The 11,488-nt window shown below is 42.3% G+C and overlaps 1 protein-coding gene across 1 annotated transcript in view; it reads left to right on the forward strand.

The window, feature by feature from the left end:
* Positions 1-10,796, forward strand: part of LOC124798093 (thyrotropin-releasing hormone receptor-like) — a 169,028-nt gene extending 158,232 nt beyond the window's left edge. The window contains exons 5-6 of the mRNA XM_047261336.1: positions 10,547-10,602; positions 10,657-10,796. Of these exons, the coding sequence (XP_047117292.1) occupies positions 10,547-10,602; positions 10,657-10,796 (196 nt within the window). The remainder of the gene's footprint in view (positions 1-10,546; positions 10,603-10,656) is intronic.
* Positions 10,797-11,488: the final 692 nt, after the last annotated feature.

Below are 11,488 nucleotides of genomic sequence, written 5' to 3' on the forward strand. Positions count from 1 at the left end.
ACCACTTCACAATACAAAACATACTTGAAAACATCTTCCTCACAGTCACTGTTAAAGTTCACATTTTATAAGCTGACGACAATATGCGTCTTTCCAACATGATGTCCACGACTTTACTTTTTCAAAGTCCGACTCTTAAACCCTCAACAACTAACTAATAATCGCTTACGCGCCCAAAAATCAGAGTTACAAGTACGTCAAAGATCATAGTGTCAAAAGAAAGAATACACATAAGAAATGTCTAGACACTCTGTGACCAAAATGGTACTGAAACAGAGGATGACAGACTAAAGGCCGAAATACTAAATGTCTTTTTCCAAAGCTGTTTCACAGAGGAAGACTGCACTGTAGTTCCTTCTCTAGATTGTCGCACAGATGACAAGATGGTAGATATCGAAATAGACGACAGAGGGATAGAGAAACAATTAAAATCGCTCAAAAGAGGAAAGGCCGCTGGACCTGATGGGATACCAGTTCGATTTTACACAGAGTACGCGAAGGAACTAGCCGCTGTTCTTGCAGCGGTGTACCGTAGGTCTCTAGAAGAGCGTAGCGATCCAAAGGATTGGAAAAGGGCACAAGTAATCCCCGTTTTCAAGACGGGACGTCGAACAGGTGTGCAGAACTATAGACCTATATCTCTAACGTCTATCAGTTGTAGAAATTTGGAACACGTATTATGTTCGAATATAATGACTTTTCTGGAGACTAGAAATCTACTCTGTAGGAATCAGCATGGGAATCGAAAAAGACGGTCGTGTGAAACTCAGCTCGCGCTATTCGTCCACGAGACTCAGAGGGCCATAGACACGGGTTCACAGGTAGATGCCGTGTTTCTTGACTTCCGCAAGGCGTTCGATACAGTTCCCCACAGTCGTTTAATGAACAAAGTAAGAGCACATGGACTATCAGACCAATTGTGTGATTGGATTGAAGAGTTCCAGGATAACAGAATGCAGCATGTCATTCTTGCTATTCACAATATACATAAATTACCTTGTGGATGACATCGGAAGTTCACTGAGGCTTTTTGCAGACGATACTGTGCTGTATCGAGAGGTTGTAACAATGGAAAACTGTACTGAAATGCAGGAGGATCTGCAGCGAATAGACGCATGGTGCAGGGAATAGCAATTGAATCTCAATGTAGACGAGTGTAATGTGCTGCGAATACATAGAAAGATAGATCCCTTATCATTTAGCTACAAAATAGCAGGTCAGCAATTGGAAGCAGTTAATACCATAAATTATCTGGGAGTACGCATTAGGAGTGATTTAAAATGGAATGATCATATAAAGTTGATCGTCGGTAAAGCAGATGACAGACTGAGATTCATTGGAAGAATCCTAAGGAAATGCAATCCGAAAACAAAGGAAGTAGGTTACAGTACGCTTGTTCGCCCACTGCTTGAATACTGCTCAACAGTGTGGGATCCGTACCAGATAGGATTGATAGAAGAGATAGAGAAGATCCAACGGAGAGCAGCGCGCTTCGTTACGGGATCATTTAATAATCGCGAAAGCGTTACGGAGATGATAGATAAACTCCAGTGGAAGATTCTGCAGGAGAGAAGCTCAGTAGCTCGGTACGGGCTTTTGTTAAAGTTTCGAGAACATACCTTCACCGAAGAGTCAAGCAGTATATTGCTCCCTCCTACGTATATCTCGCGAAGAGACCATGAGGATAAAATCAGAGAGATTAGAGCCCACACAGAAGCATACCGACAATCCCTCTTTCCACGAACAATACGAGACTGGAATAGAAGGGAGAACCGATAGAGGTACTCAGGGTACCCTCCGCCACACACCGTCATGTGGCTTGCGGAGTACGGATGTAGATGTAGATGTAGATAATATCATTGCAATATAAACATATCGATGTATCAAAAGTGAAATCAAATCTGAATGTTGTCTCAGAAATATGTTAAGTAATTAACAGAAATACAGTAGAATATTACTGGTATCGAGAGGTTCAGGTGAGGTACCATAATGGTTACGTAATTCAAGTAACATTACACACTTCAAACTTTCTATGAGATTTGTAACGCTCTTGCGTAGGCTAAATGTACCAGCCACGAATCTTCCCGCTCTTCTTTGGACCTTCTCAATCTCTTGAATCAGACCCAGCTGGTAAGGGTCCCACACAGACGAACAATACTCTAAGACTGGACGAACTTAAGTATTGCAAGCAATTTTCCTAGTTGAAGGACTGCAGCGCTTCAGGATCCTACCAATAAACCGCAATCTAGAGTTCGCCTTACCCGCACTTGTGTAATCTGATCGTTCCATTTGAGATCATTTCGAATAGCCACACCCAGATACTTGACGGATCTTACTGCTTCCAAAGACTGGGCATATATTTTGACTCGTACGTTAATGGGGATTTTCGCTTTGTTATACGCAGTAGGTTACACTTACTAATGTTGAGAGATAACTGCCAGTCATTGCACCACGCATTTATTTTCTGCAAATCCTCATTGATTTGTTCACAACTTTCGTGTGATACTACTTTCCTGTAGACTACAGCATCATCGGCAAACAGTCGAATGTTGCTGTCAATAGCACCAACCACATCGTTTATGTAAATAGTAAAAAGCAGCGGACCTATTACGCTCCCCTGGGGCACACCTGATGTTACGCTTGTTTCTGTTGAAGTCTTCCCATTCAGGACGACATACTGCTCTTTGTCGGTTGAAAACGTTCTATCCAACTGCATACTTCATCGAATAGACAGTAAGTGGGCACTTTTTGTAGCAAGCGACAGTGTGGAACTCAGTCGAACGCTTCGGAAGTAGAGGAATATGGCATCAACCTAGGAGCCAGTATCTAGAGCCTGTTCTGTATCATGCACAAAGAGGGCCAGCTGTGTCTCGCATGACCGCTGTTTCCTAAAACCGTGCTGGTTTCTGCAGATGAGCTTTTCAGAGTCTAGAAAGGTCATTATGACTGAACACAAAATATGTTCCGTGATTCTACAACAAATCTACGTCAGTGAAATTGCCCGAAAATTACGTGCATCCGCTTTTCTACCCTTTTTATAGATTGCTATGACCTGGGTCTTCTTCCAGTCCCGTAGCACTTTCCGGTGTTCCAATGATCTCTGACAGATGGTGGATAAGAATGGTGCTACATTGGTAACATAGTCAACATAAAATCTTACGGGGATACCGTCTGCGCCAGATGCCTTCCTGGCGTCTCAGGATCTTAACTTCTTTACAATCCCACATACATTAAACACTATGTCAGCCATCCTTACGTTTTTTCGCTAATTGAAAGGGGGAATGGTGCTGTAGTCCTATACCGTAAACGAGTTTTTGAAAACTAGGTTTAGAATTTCCTCCTTCTGTTTATCATCATCCGTTACATTACCTGTACTGTCAGCAAGAGAAGATATTGAATTATTTGTAGCGTTCATAGATTTTACCTACGACCAATTTTTTTTTTTTTAGAATCTGCAGATAGAATGTTGCTTTCAAATTCGTTAAAACATTCTCTCATTGACCTTTTGACAGCTGCTTTCATTTCTCATAATTTCTGTTTGTCAGCGGGACAGTGACTACGTTTAAATCGACTGTGCAAAATTCTCTGCTTTCTCAGCAACTTCTAAATATGTTTGTTGAACCAAGTTGTATTCTTTCCCTCCCCTATATTTTTCCTAGGCACATATTTCTCTAGCATGTGGTGGACAATACCTTTGAATTCCGGCCAAAGATGCTCAATATCTTTGTGTCTCGCGGTGATTGCTTGGAGCTGACTATAATGATATTCATTAATGATACTTTTATTTGCTGTACCAAACAAAAAACTCTATGGTGTTAATTTCATTTTCTTCCAACTACTACTGACGTAGAAGCCACAACGACATTATGGTCGCTAATACCTTCTTCTGGATTAACTTCCTCAAAAAGATCAGGTCTGTTTGTCGCCAAGATATCTAATATGTTCCCATGCCGAGTTGGTTTTCTAGCCGATTGCTCAAGGTTGTATGAGCGCTCCTAGAATAACTTCACACGAGTCTTTACTTCTGCCCCTTGTGATACACGTACAATTATCCCAGTCAATGGACGCTAGATTAAAGTGTCCACCTATAACTAAAGGATAATTTGAATATTTATTTCCTACGAACTCAAGACTTTCCCTGAAACGTTCTGCGACATTTGTTGCGGATGCTGTACAATGAAAAGTGTGACGTCATCCACATGAGTGCTAAAAAGAATCCGTTAAACTTCAGCTACACGATAAATCATTATAATCTGAAGCCGTAAATTCAGTTAAATACCTATGAATTACGGTTACGAACAACTTAAATTGGAAAGAACACATAGAAAATGTTGTGCCGAAGGCGAACCAAAGACTGCCTTACGTTGGCAGAACACTTAAAACATGCAATAGATCTACCAAAGAGACTGTCTACACTGCATTTGTCCGTCTTGTTTTGGAGTACTGCTGCGCAGTGTGAGATCCTTACCAGTGAGGATTAATGGAGTGCATCGAGAAAATTCAAAGAAGAGCAGCATGTTTTGTATAATCGAGAAATTGGTTAGAGAGTGTCACGAACATTGTACAGGATTTTCGGTGGACATCATTCAAACAAATGCGTTTCTCGTTGCAGCGAGATCTTCTCAGCAAATTTCAGTCACCAAGCTTCTCCTCCGCATATGAAAATATTTTGTTGACGCCGACCTACAGAAGGAGAAACGATCATCATAATAAAGTAAGGGAAATCAGAGCCTGGCGTGGAAAGACTGGAATAATAGAGAATTAAAGTGTAAGTGATCCGATGAACCATCTGTCATGCGCTTAAGTGTGATTTGCGGAGAATCCATGCAGATGCAGATGTAGATGTAGATGCTCTCTCTACAATCCTCACTATCGTCTGTTGCAGAGCCTCCAAATTTCCCGTTTTAAATTTTACAAACACTGTCATAGCTATGGAAAATACACAGTCATATATTCCCAGGACTAACTGCACAGTGTTACGAATCTGTATGGCGCAGGGATAAATTATTTTATACTTTTCAATTTGTTTTTAAACGTGTTACATTAAAGAGCTTGTTAATTCAAATAATAATTTTCTGCTTTTTAGTCTCGTGTGTGTTAAATGTTTCAATAGAATTTAAACTTTCTAACGAGCTTACAAAATGCACATGTCGTAAATTTCAGTCTTATATCAGTTTCTCTTCACCTGAGTCAACCAAAATGTTACTGCCTCCTACGTATACCCCACGAAAAGGCCTTGAAGGTAAAAGTTATAGAGGTTCGAGGTCTCTTGGACGCTCACCAGCAATCGTTCCTACCGTGAACCATTAGCGACAGAAACTCGTAAAGAGGGAAATTGCAGTGCTACTCATAGTACTCTCCGCCACCTACCAGACAAGGAAACGAGTTAATATTGCATTGTCATCCAGTTCTGAGTTATGTTGAGTGTTTCAGGTCTCTAGTTCATTGGGAAGTGAGTTTAAAATCAATGGAAAAATTGGTATCGAACAGCCAAGGAGACAAGAAAACGACCTAATAAAAACGTATAAAAAAAGAGAAAAGTGAAGATCGTTTCTTTAATGCATCAAAAGCTGTGTGTGGTCTCTCCCCACATCAGTACAACACAAAAAACGTTCGTACAACCAAGTGAAACTGTCAGCAACACCCTTCTTTGGTATGTTGTCAACTCGCACGTCCGATTCGCACCTTCTTCGGTCTTGGCGAACCAAAAGAAGTACATTATGGAGGTCGCCGTTTTGTTGTAGTTTCGTATTGACAACACCAAGTCTAGGCACCGGTCAGGGTTTTTTCCAGAAATGTATCGTCCGAACTTTTCATTTCAAGAAAGGCTCCGAAGACGTCCAGGCACCGTTGTTTTTCGTTCGAGAGTCAAGGAATCCTGGACAGAGTTTGCATACACTTTTCTCTTCCTCAAAAAACTCTGAAAACTGTCTTCAACGTTTGATTTAGGGATGTTCAGTTCGTTGCTCCACTACCATTCTTCACACAATAACGCTGACACAGTACATTCGCACTTCCACTACTTAACGATGCCTGCTCCGAGCTAACTAGTTGAATGGACAGCTGATGTTTACAGTTGTTAGTTCAGGCTTCCGCCGTAGTTACTGCACTGGCGTCGCTTGTACGCCAGGAATAAAGACAGTCCCGAAGCTTTCTGGACAGGCGGTGTATATTCGAATGTCTACCCTGCTCTACAGTTTTGTCATATACAACACTTTCTAGTATTATGCAAATTTTACTGTGACATTTTATCACATGTGGTATCATTGTCCTCTCTTCTAGTCAGCGACTCCAAGACTTGCATGTATTTGTTTTCCTATCTACTGTAAAGGGAACCTCCTCGTTCTATACCTTATCAGTCCACGTAATTTATGCAACATTCTGTAACGCCACTACTCAGATACTTCGTTTCTTTTCCGGTTTTCCACAGTCCACAGGTTACTTCTATGGAATTCTGTGCTCCAGACGAACATTCTCAGAAATTCTCTTCTGAAATTAAGGCCTGTGTTTGATATTTGTAGATTACTCTTACCGAGGGATTATCTCTGTGGTTGTAGCTTCTCAAATTCTCCTTCCTTGGTCGGTCATATGTTACTTTCTTTCAAGATAGCATAATTCTCTCACTTTCTGTGCTACGTGATTTTCAGTTTTGATGTTAAGTTCATTGTTAATCTCATTTCATCTATCTTCGGTTTACTTTCTGCTGGTCCCCTCTACTTTAGTCTTTCTTTGGTTTATTCTCAGTCCATATTATACGGTCTACATAATAAGAGCCTGTAAACCTTTACTTTGCCTGAGGGTGGCATAGTCATATATATTATTCTCTCTCCAGAGAGTCAGTAACAAAACGGCAATGTGACTGTATCTTCGATATCCCCTTGTAGCGGTAAACGTCGAATTCGGTCGGCAGGGATAGGAAAGTGTAATTTATTTATACAATACTCCAACCCAAAAATGAAAATGAACAACAAAATTTTTGATGATTGTTTGGTAATGAAAACACAGCAAAATAACTACAACACACAGTGCATTCAATGAAAATTATTTTTAAAACTTCAAAAAAAAATACTCATTACAATACATGCAAATACAGTCAAGTAAGGCTCATCACCGGTGGCATAGTCATATATATTATTCTCTCTCCAGAGAGTCAGTAACAAAACGGCAATGTGACTGTATCTTCGATATCCCCTTGTAGCGGTAAACGTCGAATTCGGTCGGCAGGGATAAGAAAGTGTAATTTATTTATACAATACTCCAATCCAAAAATGAAAATGAACAACAAAATTTTTGATGAATGTTTGGTAATGAAAACACAGCAAAATAACTACAACACACAGTGTATTCAATGAAAATTATTTTTAAAACTTCAAAAAAAAAAATACTCATTACAATACATGCAAATACAGTCAAGTAAAGCTCATCACCAACTACCCAAGAATCGTTTTCATTCTTATATGTTTCTATCTCATGCAACACACAATTCCTATTTGGGAGATGATGAAAAGTATGACGTAGGTTTGTTACTCACAGTAACACTGTCCAACAGAACTCACATGATCGCGCGGGTTCGCCCTTTATTATTTTCTGCCGTGTATAGTCTCTTGACTTGCTTCCAGCCGATGTGCAACCATTATGCACGTTCCGCGCTGTGTATTTCTCTCATTTATGCTGCCACTCACCGCCAGTAAATTGCAGCACATGTGTTTGGGTTTTGTCATGAGGAAATGCCATTTACAGATCAGTAGCTCGTAATTACGATAATTTGAACTGTTTCGACAATGTGCTGTACATGCTTGCTCGAAGACATTATCCAATGTTAAATTAAAGGCAGTTATCAGCAATCTCATTTCTGTGAGTAATAATTTTGCGTTTCAATTGTACTAACATGACTCTGCGAGTTATATTTTTTACCGAATAAATTTAGCCTTGAATGGACATGATTATGCGATCGTTCTGTCATTGCTTCTTGTACATGCCTTATGGGACAGCGTTGATCTGCAACAGCTTTTTAAAATGAAGCTCTAACGCAAGTTCAGATTCGTTGTGTATCAGGGATTCTGATTTGAGTGGCGTTTCGCAAGTGCTTACTGCACTTTGTAGATCTTTCAGTAGATCTTTGTAGATCGGTAGATCCTTGTAGATCTTTCAGTTGTCTACTTCATAGCGCTGTCGTGAAAATCACAAAGAAATCGTAACGGATATTCTTAAATTTACGGCCCGTCTGTCGTGTCCAGACGAAAAGAGGAAGGTGTAAGTGTGTGGGCAGGAACATACAGACTTCACACAGAACCGAGTCTGTGCAAGCGACGCCGTGGGTATGACCTGTGGTCCGTAACGGCTGACATTTTGTCACCATGGACACGAAAATCTGAGCTGTGCATTAGGAGATCTGAGACAAAGTGTACAAAACGGAACTAGTATACCTCTTTCTTACCAAGGGAAGGTATGATTTGTTGTGATTATTACATTTTTGTAACATAAATTATGAGGTGTAAATTAAAATTGCTACAATTTTTGTGAAATAAAATTAAAATTAAGACAAACTTCTGTACTTCACTGTTCCTCACAATATCAGATAAGCTGCAATAAGTCAGAAAAAAATTAAGCTGAAGTAAAACTGGACTTGTATAATCTCGAGAGTGCTTACCACATGAAATTTTTAGCGAATGAACTTTCTCATTATTTTCTTCATCTTCTAACGTGCCAGACAATACAAATTAGTGATTTTTCTGAACAATGAATTGATTGTGGAAAGGAAGAAGCTGTTGATCATGAATTTCATAACTGTTAGGGTATACACCCTCCAAATGGGACGGAAATCGGTAGATGTGATTTATTCACGATAAAGATGTTCAGAAATTCAGCAGTTCAATGACGCTTTGGTCCTCCTGTGTCCCTTATGTTCGACATATGATTCACTGATAGATTTGTTGGTTGTCCTCCTAACAGATACCGTGCCAAATTCTGTCCAACTGGCGCGTCATATCGTCTAGAGCTCGAGCTGGTTGGAGGGCCCTGCCCACAACGCTGCAAACATTTTCAACTACGATCCGGTGTCTTTGCTGACCAAAGTAGGGTTTGGCAGCATGAATGCAACCAGTAGAAGCCGTCGCTGCGTGCGGTCTGGCGTTATCTTGCTTAAATGTAAGCCCAAGTTGGCTCACCACGAAGGGCAACAAAATGGGGCCCACAATGCTGTCAACGTGCCGCTGAGCTGTAAGGGCGCCGAGGACTGCAACGAGAGGTGTCCTCCTGTGAAATGAAATGGCAACCAAGACCATCACCACTGCATCTTGGGCAGTGGAGTGGGCGAGAATCAGGCTGGTATTCCAACGCTTCCTGGGGCGTCTCCAGACTGGTATTCGCTGGTCATCGTTGCTCACTTCGAAGAGGGACTCATCGCTGAAGGCGATTCTACTCCAGTCAATGAGATTGGAGACCAAATGTGCTCGACAACACTGCAGACGGGCTCGATGGTGTACGGGGATCAACGGTAGTTGGCGGGTATTAAATTAACTTTTATTAATGAAAATGACTTGCATTTACGTGTTATTGTCACTATCTACTGACCGGATATATGAAGTTCAAAACTTAAATTTAGTTTATCAATTCTTTCAGAAACGTAAGTGCATGTGAAAACAAATAATGAGAGCAAAAATGTCAAGTAACACTCTCAATTCGGTACGTGAACTTGTTCCAAATTGCTGCCAACAGCTTTCGTCTCTTTCTGCTTTACTCTGCATAGTCCACTCTCACTATCGACCTCATGATAATAAACGGCTAGTCGTTTCTAGATCATCAGTCGGTACCACCCTTATGGAAGTCATGTACAGGGTACCCTCCGCCACGCACCATACCGCAGCTTGTAGAGGACATATGTAAATGTACAACACATGAATGCCTTACTCTGTTGCTCCCTTTAAGTCCTGTGTGGCATGGGTCCCACATACTTGGAAAATGTTCTAGGCTAGGGGGAACAAGTGCTATGTGAGTGATGTCCTTTGTAGAGGAGCAGCTTTTTCGCACTCTCCTAGCAAGGAACCAAAATCTGTTGTGTGCCTTACCTACGAGTGAGCGAACGTTTACACGCCATTTAACACCTGTACAAACTGTGCCCCGCAGGTATTTGTATGGACTGACTGAACCCAATTGCAAATCACTGATAATGTAATCATAGGTTACTGCTGTTTTGTGTATTGATAAGTGCAGAATTTTATATTTCTGTAGATTTCAAGCAAGTTGTAAATCTTTGTTCAATATAGAACTTTTATCAAGATCTGACAGGAAAATTGTGCAGCTTCTTACACAAAGTATTTCATAACGTTACAATCTAGCGCAACACTGTTCATTAAATTTGTGAAATGAGAACACACCATCTGAACCTCCATTAATGTTCAATGTAATTCTATAAGGATCTCATATAACTGTTTGTCTTTCACCGTCTCATCACTGGGAACAAAGCTTCAGGTTATTTTCTTACATTTAATCAGTCGTTAGGCTGCAGATCGCACTTTCGTGATAAGTCTGGTTTGTGTGCCTCCAGCGCCATCAACCCAATCCTGTACAACGCTATGTCTGGCAAGTTCCGGCGCGCCTTCCGCAAGACGCTGGTGCGATGCACGCGCCGGCTGCGCTGCAGGGGCGGCGCCTCAGCGGGGGCGGCCGCCGGGGGCAGCGGGCGCGCCTGCACGTCCGCCTCCAGCTCGGCGCGCCGCTCCAGGCAGACCACCGTCTCCAGTGACGGCGTGCCGCAGCAGCAGCAGCAGCCTCAGGTCCAGCAGACAGCGCTCTGAGGACTTCTGCTGGAGGTCGGCTGCAATGCACCACGAGGCGAGTGTGTCCAGCAGAGGTCGACCTTACGGAGTCGGTACGTCGTGGCGAACGGCGCGAGTGAACCTGCACCCACCCAGCCCGATCTAGCGACTTCTTCGTTCCAGCGACAGCCAGCTACAACGCCAGCCACAGCCTTGACTGCGAGTCCAGGGGAGGACGTTGAAGGATTCCACTCGTACATGCGGGCTGCCACGTGGGGTGATCCTCTGCCCCAGCTGTGTGTGGCGATCCGTATAGTAGACTGTGCCCAGGTCAGCTGGCTACTGTCACAGACACAGCTGCAAATCAAGTGTCATCTGGAGGCACCACTGCTTTCAACTCGTGACAGTTGGCTGCGTCAGAGCGCCACGTAGATTCCCTGCTCGCACTTCAACAGGAGGCGCTGTGAGGTTACAGTGTGGGGACTTGTGGGGGTAAATGTTCCCAAAGCTCTGACAGTCGGCACACTCCATTAACGTGTAGTCGCAGATGCAGCCACATACCCTACGATCACCAACCGGCCCCTGATGTTGATGATCTGGAGTGAAGCTTTGTCTTCATTTCTGTGTATCGAGAATAGAAGATGGTGATGGTCAGTGGAAGCCTGACACTGTAACAAGCAAAAGAGGCAGTGTGTGGAGGCGCTTTGCCTTATGCGGTGTCCCTGCTGTGA

The sequence above is a fragment of the Schistocerca piceifrons genome, chromosome 5, assembly GCF_021461385.2.
Source record: "Schistocerca piceifrons isolate TAMUIC-IGC-003096 chromosome 5, iqSchPice1.1, whole genome shotgun sequence".
NCBI lineage: Eukaryota > Metazoa > Arthropoda > Insecta > Orthoptera > Acrididae > Schistocerca > Schistocerca piceifrons.